This window comes from Centroberyx affinis, unplaced genomic scaffold (assembly GCF_046629955.1).
Source record: "Centroberyx affinis isolate AG114_WGS23_722 - 3 ecotype Tasmania unplaced genomic scaffold, CSIRO-AGI_Caff_v1 ptg000058l_1, whole genome shotgun sequence".
NCBI classification, from domain to species: Eukaryota; Metazoa; Chordata; class Actinopteri; order Beryciformes; family Berycidae; genus Centroberyx; species Centroberyx affinis.
The window spans coordinates 373,669-387,987 of NW_027278769.1; the positions used below are offsets into that span (position 1 = coordinate 373,669).

Genomic DNA, 14,319 nt, shown 5'->3' on the forward strand with positions numbered 1-14,319 from the left:
GGTAGAACAGTTCCTCTTATGTATGCAGAATTGATTGATTGATATTGATTTCAAAAGAGATATTATTGAGTCTAAATGCACTGCAAGATACAATACAATGTAAGTATAAGTACTATGCTTTTAGATTTTATTTACAGAGACAAAGAGAAGCTTGTCTGTTGCGGCCGCAGCTCAGCTGTCAGTTGCTCTGCTTTCCAGATGAAGCCTGTGCAGCAGACAGAGAAGGAAACAAGTTCAGAGATTTATTATAAAGTAAAACCTGTTTATTACAAATAACAATACAGATACAATACTTCACTTCACTTCACTTCACTTCACTTCACTTAGTAGTCTGTTTTGTCATGAGCTCTTTTACTGCTTTCCCAATCACAAATTTCATATATAACATATATACATAAGACAGAGTCACAGGTACATGGTTCATGCTGGAGATCATGTTGGACAAACCTGAAGCTTCCACACCAAAACCAAGACGAAGACTCCATACAAGCTGCTCTTGGCGATGAAAACACCGTAGGACAGTTTGGCAGTCTGCGTGATCTTCAGATATTTCTCTGCAGAAAATTGAAACGTTCAAATGAGTGACATGATTCAAAGAGGAAATAAGCAGAGGCAACTTTGCAGAGACAATCTATGTGTGCAACAAAACATTTGATGGATGCTTATATCTTTATGCACACTACTATGACTGCATATATTTTTTTTAGCTAGGAAACTACAGGGTTTTAATGTAACAGTGTTGATGCCTTGATCTATGTTAGACCACACAACAGCATATTTACCTCTTGTCATGCCCTCTCCTTGACCTGACAGAAGAATAAAATGGATTAGACAAGTGCAGATAGGTTTAGATTGGTGATTGCATTATTTTCCCATGATGATCAAGTTCAAGTCCTTTCTGAGTTTCAGATAGGCATACCTGAATCAGTTAAGAACAAATTAACAGGTGGTTCTAATTTTAATTTGACCTGAAGGAGATCCATCATGGATACAATGCAATAAAGAGTTAAATCATATGTCAGTGTGCAGGTTCTACTTTTTAACTCATACCTAATTCAGTGCCATAAACTGAATCAGAGTGGTCGATGGTATCATTCCCATTGAAGAAGCTGACAATGCAGGTGAATTTCATGCCGGGTGTGTGCCACGTTCTGGCCGGGACCCTCAGCCTGCTGGTGATGCTGTACATTTTCCCGTCCCTCAAGGCAGCGTTGTCGGTGGCCACGCCATCAGTGACATTCTCCGCCTCGATCTTCCACAACACACTCACATGGTCTGGGTAGAAACCAGAGGCCACACACACTAAGGTCCTCTTGTTTTTCTTTCCTGTCTTGTCTTTCTTTTCTTTACAGTCCTTTAACGAAGGTTGAAGTATTTTCACTGTTGGTGGGGTGACATCAATGTTTGGCTCTGCATAGACAAACAACATAAATCATTAAATTATTGTCATTGTCAACGTCCTGGAGATCTACAGTGGATCAACCTACAATCCTTCATTCTTACAAACATTTAGACTTTTTAATAGCAGAATTTAGACATGAATGAACGCTAGACTTAATGGGGTACAGGATGAGAGAGGAAGACCTTTTAACACTAAACATAAATGCCACAAACCACATTATCATTTTATATGTTATCATTTCATTTCTTTAGATCATTTTCAGGTTTCTATGGAGTTTTTGCAGCGATCTTACCAAGAACTGTGAGCCTGGTTCCCTCTCCAAAACTAGCAGGATAAGAGCCGGAGCACACCACATACTCACATGCACAAAACTGACATCATTCTAGCAACGGCCTTACAAGAGCTGAACCAACAATTCACTTATTGTATTAGTGAACCATGATCATTTTCTCCACTAACCTGTAAATATACAGTACAATCACAACATCACCTCCTATAATTCCTATCCCTCCTATTCTGCTTACTTAAGCAATGTTATCAATCATGTATATTTTTAACGACAACTTCTGAATGCCATCATCATTATTTGAATGTCTTACCTATAACAGTGAGTCTGGTACCTGGACCAAACGTAGCCTGTTCGCCGAAGCACAGTGGGAAATCATGTCTACATTTATCTCATTAGATGGATTTTACTACAAACTTGCAGAACAGCACAAGATGGCCCCAGAAATCTAGACTAGAATATCTAAACTAAGACATTAAACTAGTTTTTCTACAGCCTTAAATATAGCTCTGAACAAATAACTTTTATATTATAAATAATTATTATTATCAAATTTCTCCAAACTATATTCTCAGTTCAGACAGACTCACAAGGCCAGCATTTATGTATAAAATGTTCTTTTCTTACCTAACACAGTCAGTTTGGTGCCATTTCCAAAGTAAGCAGGTTCATAGTTGCTCACACTGACACATGGCTACAGAAAAAACTCTTCACCCTTTAAGCCCTGAAGCCTGTAAACTGTCTGACTTTTTGCTCTACTTTAGAGATTTACTAAGAAACTGGACTTCTGTACACATGCGCTGTTGAAGAATACAGAGTTTAGACCAAACAACATCACTACCTGACATTAGCCTGCTGAATTAAGGTCCATTTAAGAGAATGAAGTAAAGAAACTCAACTCTAACCTAGTTATCAAACCAACTACTTTACCATTATGCACTATGGAATATTACGTAGTATACAGTATTGTTTGAATGACATTATATTGTTTCTCCTTACCTAAGACTGTAAGCTTTGTTCCGTTCCCAAAGTAAGCCTCTGACTGGAAACTCACAGTCCTTTACAGAGCTGATAAGAACTTACTATGAGAGCAATAATCTGGGCGTTCAGCCAAATGTCTTATTGCTGGAGAACATTGACAACGCTTGTTATTAGTCTTGTACTGGAACAAACTAACTTCTGCCATTAACTTCTTTCACAGTTTAAAAACAGTATACTACGTTCACTACTGTCAATAAAATGTCTAAAAGCAGATTCTTAATATTCTCCATTGTCTTCTCTCACCTAAATCAGCTGTGAAACATACTCAGATTGTTGGTTGAAGATTTTCTTACCTAAAACAGTGAGTTTAGTTCCAGCTCCAAAGTAAGCCTCGTTGTATGAACACAGAGTGTTTGGACTGTAACAAAAACTCTTCCTACTGCTTCTCTTACTGAGGCTCCAATTTGAAAAATGATTGTAAATTTGTCTCACTTTGAAGAGTAAACACTCCCAATGTGATCTACTGTAGTTTGCAATGGAGTCAAGTCAACCTGCACTGAAGTTAACCTTTTAAACATCCATATAGAGTATGTTATTATGGCTATTTTCATAAGATATTTTAAGTGTTTTTATTTTCTTAAAGCAGTCAAGAATCATCATTTGAGGCAAAGTGTCAGTCAAGCCTTGAAGCATCTTTACTGTAGTCAACAAGAGATTAAATCTGTTTCAAGGCAATGATGAACAATATTTGAATGAACTTTATGTTTGATTTCTCACCTAAGACAGTTAACCTGGTTCCTCCACCGAAGTAAGCCTCTCTGCCATCGGCACAGTGAACCTGATCAGTGCTCAAATCAGCTCAAGCTGCTGCCTTTACTTTTCTCCTTTATTTTTGATTGATTTTAAATGGCCATTGATCACTTTCTTCTAAACCCCCAAACCAACATCTACTCATCTACTGTACTTCAGCTTGTTTGTACTAGTTAGATGCAAGACAAAATAGTTTCCATCAGCAACTGACCTGCTAGGCTCACATGTATTTTACTTCACTTACCGGTGGATTCATGAGAAGAAAATTAAATATCTTACTTACCAAGAACAGTCAATTTTGTGCCTTGGCCGAAGTAGGCTTCGTAATTGGCACAGTGCACAAGCTTAACATCAAAAAGCACTGAGCAGAACTACAACTATAAAGATCCAAATAAGTTTCTCACACTCCAATTCAAACACACTGCACTTTGAATAAACAACGCTTTTTACACTGATTATTTCCTCACAAGCCTTTTCTTACCTAAAACAGTCAGTTTTGTTCCATTTCCAAAGTATGCTGGGTAGTTGTTGTCACAGTGCAGAAACACTGAGCATAAATCTCCTCTGTCATTATCTACCAGAATTATCTTAAAACATTTTGCATACAAACTTTCTTTTTATACCGAGGTTCTACGGCATTGTGGCATTTAGCAAAATTAAATATTGAACTGAAATATTTACCTAAAACCGTCAGCTTGGTTCCATTGCCAAAGTAAGCAGGATCAGTGTTGGTCACAGTGTTCTCAGTTCAACTCAATAGTTCATCTGTTTCATGAACGCAGATTCTTCCCTCATTATCAGCCAAACATTTTCACTATTTCAAGTTTGTTGCAGTGAAGTTTAATTGTGAGAGCTGTGACTTACCCAGAACAGTCAGTTTTGTTCCATTTCCAAAGTATGCTTCACCATTGTCACAGTGCAGAAACACTGAGCATGAATCTCCTCTGTCATTCTCTACCAGAATTATCTTAGGAAATTTAACATTTTTTGTGAATCCTACTTTTTATACTGAGGTTCTAAGGCAATGTGGCATTTACAAAAATTAAATATTGAACTGAAATATTTACCTAAAACGGTCAGCTTGGTTCCATTGCCAAAGTAAGCAGGCTGATTGTTGGTCACAGTGTTCTCAGTTCAACTCAATAGTTCATCTTTTTCATGACAACAGATTCTTTCCTCATTGTCAGCCAAACATTTTAACTATTTCAAGTTTGTTTCAGTGAACATAAATTTTGAGAGCTGTGACTTACCCAAAACAGTCAGTTTTGTTCCATTTCCAAAGAAGGCCTCGTTTCCAGAGTCACACTGGCTGCCTCCTCTACCAAAAAGTCACCAAACTTTCCACAATCAGCCTTCAGTAGCATGCTCAGACACAGGCTAATAATCCATAGGACAAAGAAGTTGTAAACATAAAGGATGGGCTTCATCATGTCCAAGCTGTGGGGTTTTTGTCAACATGAGTGAATCAAACATCCAAATGCAGCAGATATGAATTCAGCATTTATTACAGCCAAATTTCCTCATTAAAGTTGATTTTACACTCCCAGAGTTGTCTGTCGTCCTGCATGGAGTCAGAATATTGATGTTTTCCTCTGCACCAAGTGTCCCAAGCTCCATGCAGCGCTCTACACTATGCATGTGAATGGGAGGAGGTTTTTGTACAGCGGCTCTATAGGATTGTATCACCGTGGCCCCCTGTCCCCACGGTGAAAAAGCATCACACAAAAACATGAATTCTCTCTGGTTCCCTCTTGTTTCCCACCCCCACCCAGCTTCTCCATATCTCAGCCTCCATCTCTCACTATCTGTGTGTGAGCGCAGCTGCACAGGCCGCACTTACTGACGTTTGAATGGGCTCCAACCTGACTGCTGCTATTTCTGTGACAGCTAAGAAAAGAAGCAAGAAGGAGGGAAGGAAAGGGAAACTTTTTGTTTGTGTTTTTTTGTAGCTGCAGAGAGGAAGTTACATCACTGCTGGTCACACCTCTTCATCCCACCCAGTTATCAGTGAACTGCAGATGAGACACAGACACAAACACATACTGAAAGATGTGATTGATTCTGTGTACGACCCGCCAAAATGGATCAATTTTTTTCTCATTTGAAGCAACAACAGTCATTCAAAGATCACTGCATAAAATGTCCCTCTACATGGTCAAAAATGTAATTAAAACTATTCATGTAATAAATTCCACAACATCGCACTATTACATTAACTAGCCATTATGACATCATAAGAGGTGTAGCATATTTTTAACTGGTGATGTAATAACATTGACTAATGATGTGATAACTCACAAAAATAAGAAGAATGGAATAATAATAACAATAATAATAACAATACTATTATTACACTTATCAGGTAAAAATTTGCTACACCCCTTATGAAGTCATAATGTCAGGTTAATGTAATAATGTGATGTTATTACATTGTCTTGGAATTCTTACATAAACAGATTTTATTACATTTGTGACACATGTAAAGGGGTATTTTATTTAATTTTTGCCAAGTTATTTCATTATCTGTCAGTTATTACATTATCAGTTGCTAAAGGCATTAGGCAGTAATGTCCTTGTACAAAATATCTTCTTCTAACTTCATCACATGTAGGTTGCACCAAACGTTTCTTTAGCAGATTCAACTTTGTTTGTGTTTCTACCACAACCTGCTTATATCTAAACTGTGTTTTATTCTGTGTTATTCTCTGTAGGGAAGTATTCCATTAAGTTTCACTATAACAACATATTACTGTCTTTCCTTTGAAGCATCAGGCCTTACTTTTGTGAAATTCGATTTTTTTTAATTTTTTATTATAATAAAAATATTTTGTACTAACTGTTTTGACAGTAACACCAATGTCCTTATATTTAAACTGCAATATTTTATGTCCCTTTAATTTGCTGCTTAATGGAACTACTGCATGATGAAGCTTCATTATTTCACTGTGTTTCATTTGAAGCATTAGTTTTATATTAAAATACTAGGCATTGTGATTAGGCATTACTATCACTGTTGTGTTTTGTTACCCTACATTTACCCTGCAGAGGTAATTAATTTATATGTAAATGGAACCATATCCTGACCACTTTGTTCCTGTACAACTCTATTTATATTTTCATAATATGACTGCCTCACCACTGACATATTAGTCTTGTATTGAAAACGCATTCTGGATCATGTTTTTTTTTTAATTTTTAATTTAATTTAATTTTTTTTAATGTGTAATCCCACATGTGTCCTGTAGAGGTCAGTGTATGATAATCCCTTACATTTTTCCTTTCATCTGGGCAAACTGCTCACATAATTATAGTATCCAAGCACAAGAAAAGACTAAGAGCAGAGTGACACAGAGGTGTAGACAGGGTGATAATACTGTATGGGACAGACAGTCTTTACCATGTTAGCACCTGTGCACTTATCTAAACTGATCAGCTTTCTGCTGCTGCACAAACATCACTGAATTGACTGAGAAGCAGTTTTTGTTCCTCTGTGAATTAGTGGATGTTCACCATGCTCTTTACTGACTTTTGCCCAATTTCTTCGACACTTACAGTGAAATTTCCCCCTACAGCAAAAAGAACAGGGTTTTCAAACAGTTAATTTCTGAAGTGATTAAGTCCATCATTCAATATATCTAAGATATAGAGAATCCAGTCTCTAAAAGTGTCATCAGTTTGTCAACAAATAACATAAGTTAACTACCTCTCTTTTAACACTAGAAAGGCCAATGGATTTTGGAGGTCTAAAGGAAGGGTGTAAATACAACAACATTTAACAACATTAGAAAGTGGGTCAAGTTAAGGGCATGGAAAGACATTTTGAAAGGTGTGATATTTCATTTCTAAAATTCAACAGCTGTGACTCGACTTTCTAGTGTTAAAATAAAGTTGTTGATGTGAATCATTTTAGAGACACTTTTGGTGGATTGTTGTGCATCCAAACTCTTCAAGAAGTTTGTTGTGTGTGTGAACAGAGAATACCAGACTATGTGCCAAAGAACTTATCAGCTGAAGGTAGAAAAATGAAAGAAGGAAAATAGAAGACGAGAACAGAAAGAAAGCAAAATGTCACATTTTTTGCTGTCATGTCATAGGCTACTCCAGTAAGCAAGCTAGCTAACTAGCAAAGTAGGAGGTGATGTTATTATTTTGATGCTATTTGTCCTCTTCTGTTTATTACTATTCCTCAGTGCCACCAAGTGGCTGTTTTTCCAAAGAAATGTGCTAATATCAGATCGCAACATCACTCATTGTAAGAGTTCATTGCTATTTCTGTGATCAAGGAGCTCAAGTGATGTTTCTTAACATGAACGACTCTCTCCTAAACAAGAGAGCTAAAAGCAGTGATGGAGGATAGTTCAGATGTTAACCGTTGCCCTGCTTCACCCCTCTTCCCTCCTCCTGTCGTCTTCCTGCTGCTGGTTGGTGTTGTGGTTGTTGTTTAGCTGCTGAGGCGTCTGAGCCATTGTGCTCCAGCAGAGGCACAGTAATACACGGCCGAGTCTCCAGCCTCAACACCGTGTATCTTCAGAGAGGAGTGAAGCACCGCAGGCCGGGACATGGTGTGCTTGGATTTGTTGAAAGGAGCTTCGGTGTTCCACGCATCTTTACCAAGAGAATATGTTACCAGCTGTATTTTCTTATGGCTTCTTTGTCTATACCAATACATGTAGGAATACTGATCATCGTCTTGTTCACACTGCAGAGTTACAGACGTGTCTCCTTCATGGCTGATTACAAATAGAGGCTGGTGAATTTTCACACTGCAGGAGAAATCTGGAAAGTAGAAGACAAAAAGAAAAGTGAGAACTTGACTATAAAGAAATCAAGAAGCAAATCAGTAAAGTAAAAAACAGAGATCTTTCTTTCGACTGAATTTCACGGTTCTTACTGCTGACAAGGAAGAGAAGTGCTACAACTGAGAAGAGCTTCATATTCACAGTGATCATGAAGTTGAGATTGAAATATCTGAGCCATCCACAATTTTCCTTCTAACTTTCCTGTCTTCTGTCAGGCTGTCAGCTAGTGGTTGGTAGGAGTCTGTAGGCTGCTGCATTCAAAACATGTCAAATTAGATTTGATTCTCCCTCTCCTTTCTTTTTCAACCTTTACTAGGGAAGAGTTTTTCTGAACACTCATGCTCTTTTTCAGCTCCGCCCACATTCATATAGTGACACAGCTGGGAGTTTTCCAGTACAACAACAGTCTTCTACCAACTGGAGCAACTGGAGGTGCTCAAAATCACTGGGTTTATGCATTTCATTGGATTATGCCAAGAAGGCTCTTAACCCAAGGGATTTCTGAACACATGCACTAATGCCAATACTGGTATTTTTGAATTGAAGTTGCCGATAGCCGATCGTTCATGCCGATATTAAAAATCTTTGATTTTCGCCAGTTTGACAGTTAAATTAATAAATAAAATGTGCAAAGAAAAAAAATGTATTCATTGGAGGTTTCAACTTTTTTTTTAGCAGTTATTATTAGTAAGGAACCTCCATCATATTTAAGATAGACGACATCACTGACCAATATCCAATATTTATTAGAAGCCCAGTATCGGCCCGATGTAACGGTCTAACTCTACATAAAGCAGAAACTGTGGGGTTTTGACTACAATGAATCTGTTTCCTCATCAGCATACTGTTCCACTGTGGCAACTGTGCTCTGACAGTTAAATCCAAACGGTTTAGTATCAAAACCAAGTGAGCCACAGCTTCTTCCTGCCTGTGTGCCATGTGTGACAGACCGGCCTACACACTTGCTATTTGTATGACTGTCTGGCCTGTGTGCATCACTGTGACTGGCAGCACAGTAGTAGGTGCCGCTGTCGTTCAGGAGCAGCTTAGAGATTTCCAGGGAGAAGTTGTTGTTCGACGTATCGAGAGACGAGCGGAAACGACCCGCAGGTTCCTCGTACTCTTTTGTGAGGAACTCCAGCGGCGCCCCATAGAGGGTTTGTCGGTACCAGAGCATGGTGTAGCTGGACATGCCGAACCCTGCAGCCATGCTGCACTCCAAGCTCACAGTGACTCCTGGGAGGGACGTTTGGCCTCCAGACTGAAGAACTACTGGGCCAGCAGTGAGACCTGCATCACATGTAGGAGGAGAACGTTTCATACTGTCCCACTTCTATGTACACAACTGTAAAATCACACAAATAGGTGATGTGTAAATGTAAAGGAATTTGACCAGTTAAGCATTGGTTAGCCAGTACATCCATCCATGAATGAATGAACAGAACCCACCTGAGTGTAAAAGAAATGACAGATATAGGACTGTGACAAGCATCTTAGTGATAAGCCTTCCTCCAGCTGAATGATGCCAAGCCACATATCACTGTATTCAGCACAAAGGAGACATGAGGTCACATGATCCCTGCAGCAGTTGCTGTTGAAAGGTAAAACTTTCTGTTTTCATGCCTGTGAGGCACATGACCCATCCAAGTCTAACTCCAGATCTTCAGACACAAAGACTAATTTTTCTCTCCTTCCTTTGGAAAAGTACAGATGAGGAGAGGGAATTGGGATCAATTATCAGTCAGTTGCATTTGATATACAATATGTTTTGCATGACACTTGCATGAATGGCAGAGAGGGGAAATGACTCTTTATTTTTAATGGTAAATGATAAGTAAATAGTATGTTTGCCTTGAAACGGTTTATTTGTGCTGGTTGGTGGTTGTGACAATTTGCAAAAGCATTCTTTCATAGTAAATGTGATTTTCTTTATCATTTAATTTGTAATGAAAGCACTATATGCAATTAAATTAATTCATAAAATGTATGAAGAAATATGCTTTCATGCAGGTTTTACAAACATTTTTTAAATTTGTTTTTATGTAGCTGTGGTCAGAGAGGAACCTCCATCATATTGGCAGTAGACACTGATTGGCCAGTATTTGTAAAATAAAATGGATATTGGCCAATATCAGTTTCCATAAGCTCTTTAATTATCTATAAAACAGCAGCTGAGCAGCAGCTGCCATCAGTGTTAATGCAGTAGCTGTTATATCAGGTTTTTAGTGAAGCAGTGGTATTAAACCACATCACTGTGTGCTGGCAGCACAGAAATACACAGCCGAGTCTGACAGGTTTGCTCTGCGAATGATCAGTGCTCCTCTCACTGTGTCTTCTCTTGTAATCTCAAATTGATCTTCAAACTGACCCTCATAGGTGGGGGAGCCACTAGAATATGCAAACCCAATGAGGCTCATAGACTGACTGCTTTGTTTGTGTTGGTACCAGAGCATTACTGCAAGGCTGCTGTCATCATGACTGCAGTTAATCTTGAGCTTCACAGTCCCTTCATTGACAAGCTGGGATGAAGACTGCTGAAAGGAAACATTCTCCACTTTTCCTGTGAAGAAAGTAGATTCAGGTGATGATTGAGATAAAGCGTTTGAATTGAAAACAGTGCAAATTGTCACTAAATCAGCATTAGAATCACTTTCTTCACCAAGTAAATGTACAGGAATTTGTCTTGGTGAAATTAATGCTACCTTGTTACACATGGTACAGAGACAACAGGATTTAATATTCAGAGAAATATCATATTAAAAGTGAATAAGGTTTACCTGTGAGCAAGAGCAGAAGAATTCCAAGTGTGTGTAAAGCTGGAGGCATCCTGGAAACACAACTTCACTCAAGTCCTGTTCAGTGTAAAGACAGACAGGAGTTTAATTTGTCACCATATCTCCTTTATAATCACAATGTGTAATGAAATCAGCTACACAAGCTCAGCATCCACACATCGCTCTACTGCTGACACTCATTAGAAGTCAAATGACAAATGACTAAATCACACCGCCTCTTCCCTTCCTTCTTCCTCTGCCTGCACCTGATCTTGTTCCTCTCTTGTTAAGAAAATAAAGTTTTTTCTGGTTCATATTTCTCTTCTCTATTGCAGCCCGACTCTGTGATTTAGTCTGATAAGATGGTGTATTTTTACATAAAAATCTTTCCTAGTACAGCTTTATCTTCCACTTCCATTACACTATGCTCTTCCATAGATAAAGTATGTATAATGTCCTATAACTTGAATTTATACATATGTATGTAATTTAGTGAACTTGAATGTATTTCATATGTAGACAATTGTTGCATTTTCTATCTGTTGTATTTACAATCACAGTTGCACTGAAGCTGTTATTCTGTGTTGTAAATGTCTGGGCAATATTTCAAATTGCAGTAGTGCAAAATCCACCAGAGTGTCTCTCAGGATCTAGAAGTTGAAAACAACAGAAGAAGAGAACAGGGTTTTTAGTGAGGGAGTGGCATTAAACCACATCACTGTGTACTGGCAGCGCAGAAATACACAGCCGAGTCTGATGAGTTCACACTGTGAATGATCAGAGCTCCTCTCAATGTGTCTTCTCTTTTAATCTCAAATCCATCTATGAATTCCTTCTCATAGCTGGGGTCACTACCAATGTAGTTATATCCTATTAAGCTCATCAGCCCGCTCTCTCTTTGCTGGTACCAGAGCATTACATTGAGATTGTTATCATCATGAGTGCATTTAATTTTGACCCTGGCTGTTTCATTGACTATTTTGGGCTGAGACGGCTGAAACGTCACACTGTTGGCTTGATCTGTGGAAAAAGAAAGATTCAAGTAGTGGTTGATACATGGAGCAATAACACTCATATAAATACTGTATAACATCCACAACATTATTAAGATATTATATTTGCTGCTAATTTCATTTTAGTAGTAATCTTGAGGAAACATTACATGGAAGCAAGATGAGAAGAAATCCAATCACAGCTGGAAACATCCTCCACGTTTGTACTGCTGAAGGAGCAACAGCTTCCTCCAATGAGAATCTGTGTGAAGAGAGACGCTGCCTCTTTCCTCCTCTGTTTAAAGATGCATATGTGCACAAGTCATTTGTTACAGGAGAAAAAAAACAGATCAGGGTTTTTAGTGAGGGAGTGGCATTAAACCACATCACTGTGTGCTGGCAGCACAGTAATACACAGCCGATTCTGACAGGTTTGCTCTGTGAATGATCAGAGCTCCTCTCACTGTGTCTTCTTGTGTAATCTCAAATCGATCTGTGAACTGCTTCTCATAGTTGGGGTTACTACCAACAGCATATCCTATGAAGCTCATCAGCCCGCTCTCTCTTTGCTGGTACCAGAACATATACAGAAGGGTACTGTCATCATGGCTGCAGCTGATCTTCACCTCAGTGCTTTCCTCCACTATCTGGGGACGAGTCGGCTGAAATGTGACACTCCTCACCTGACCTGTGGAGAGAGCAGATTTAGATGAAATTGTTGCTGATGCAGAACGGACGGAGGAGACGGTATTTACGTTTTAACATAATGAACAAATGCTTGGAACGGATTTCAAAGTAAATCACGGTAGAATTGGAGATCTTACATGGAAACCAGATCAAGAGAAAACCAAATGCGTACATGGATGAAGACATTGTCAAGTGCTGCTGTGAGACAGATATAGTGATGTAGTGCTGCTGTGAGAGAATAAGGGAGTGTCTGTGTGGGTGGGGGGTGAAAGCTGAATACCATGTGCTGTGCCTCCACCTATTGGACGAATATAATCTTTGACACACCTGCTGTAGTTTGCATTGTTTATGATATTTAATAGTTCACAATTTCTGCAGAATTATTTACATGATCCTTTATGTTTTTGCATGTGAGGGCGACTTGAGTATTTTCTCAACTGGATTTCAAAGAGTTTTCAAAACATAAAGCAATAGAAGTTAAGGAAAGTTATGAGAACAGCATTTCCAGTAAGTGAAATAATATTAAATAATGTTTCTTTCCCCCTGCTTCCTTTATTTCCTTCTTTCTTCCTCTCTTCCATTAAGTTCAGCAAAACAACATGTGCAGTGTGAGACAAAGTTATCATCTGCTCAACAGTGTGGTTGAGTTCATTCCATCATTGGATCATTTGATGTGGAAGGCCATGTGAGTCAGGTGTCAGAACAGTAACGACCCCCCCCCCCCCGCTGTAGGATTTTGTCACAGACTTGAACGTTGCCACACTACTGTGTAGACTGGCAGCACACAGATAGACGGCCTCGTCTTTATTCTGAACACTGGCTATTGATAGATACCAGTGCTTCGTCTCCGATCTCACCGCCTTAAAACCAGATTCAAATTCTTTTTCAAAACTCTCTCTTCCAGCTATAATAGATGCTATTAATTGAGGCCCTTTTCCTTTCAGCTGTTTGTACCAGTACAAATAGTCGTAGTCAGTGTTATTCTGGTAGCAGTGCATTTCTGCTGAACCACTGGGCAAACTGGAGATGAAGCTCGGCCACTGAGTGATCAGCACCGACTGACCCACACCTGAAACACAGAAAACACAAGAGCTTTTACCAACATCATAATATACTGTAAAGAAATGTCTTATCACTCTATAAAGTCAAGGCAGGTTTATTTAAAATGCTGCTGACCAAAAGCGCCTTTCAGAGCAACAAAGGACATAAATGAAGATAAAACACTATGCGTGCATAAAAAACTGTGTGTGTAATATGATTACAAGTGTAGATATTAACTGTACCTGCAGTCCAGAACATAGAGAAAGTGAAGGTGACGAGGCCTGGCATCATTTTGACTTGGGGAAGGGAAAAGGATTTGAAGTAAAAATGCAGCGAGTCCTCAGTTGACACAAGTGGAGAGGAAATGACATCAGAATCTCAGCAGCGACAACAAGACCAAAGAGAATACATGGAGAAGAAAGTCAACTGGCGTTACTAGCATTGGGAGCTTTTGTAGTTCTGATTGTAGTTGTGTCCCATTCATAACATTGTATAAGGAGACAGGTTGTTTGCATCGTGTCGCCTGGTAGCACAGAAATATTCTCCA

The 14,319-nt window shown here is 38.8% G+C and overlaps 1 protein-coding gene across 1 annotated transcript; it reads right to left on the reverse strand.

Moving 5' to 3' along the window:
* Positions 1-106: 106 nt before the first annotated feature.
* LOC139644091 (M1-specific T cell receptor beta chain-like) lies at positions 107-14,063 on the reverse strand. Its single transcript, XM_071519479.1, has 8 exons — positions 14,015-14,063; positions 13,493-13,800; positions 12,045-12,046; positions 2,688-2,737; positions 1,051-1,410; positions 783-806; positions 448-554; positions 107-205 (listed from the first exon to the last, which is right to left on the reverse strand). The coding sequence occupies exons 1-8, from the start codon at positions 14,061-14,063 to the stop codon at positions 179-181; spliced, it is 927 nt and encodes a 308-aa protein (XP_071375580.1). The 3' UTR covers positions 107-178.
* Between the last annotated feature and the right edge of the window lie 256 nt (positions 14,064-14,319).

Bases quoted from the DNA above. Each gene is read 5' to 3' on its own strand.
- LOC139644091 (XM_071519479.1), bottom strand. From the start codon at position 14,063: ATGATGCCAGGCCTCGTCACCTTCACTTTCTCTATGTTCTGGACTGCA. The intron at 555-782 runs GTAAATATGCTG...AATTTTCTGCAG, and splicing joins AGGAGAGGGCATGACAAGAG to AGAAATATCTGAAGATCACG. The intron at 206-447 runs GTTTGTCCAACA...TCTGCTGCACAG, and splicing joins TTTTGGTGTGGAAGCTTCAG to GCTTCATCTGGAAAGCAGAG.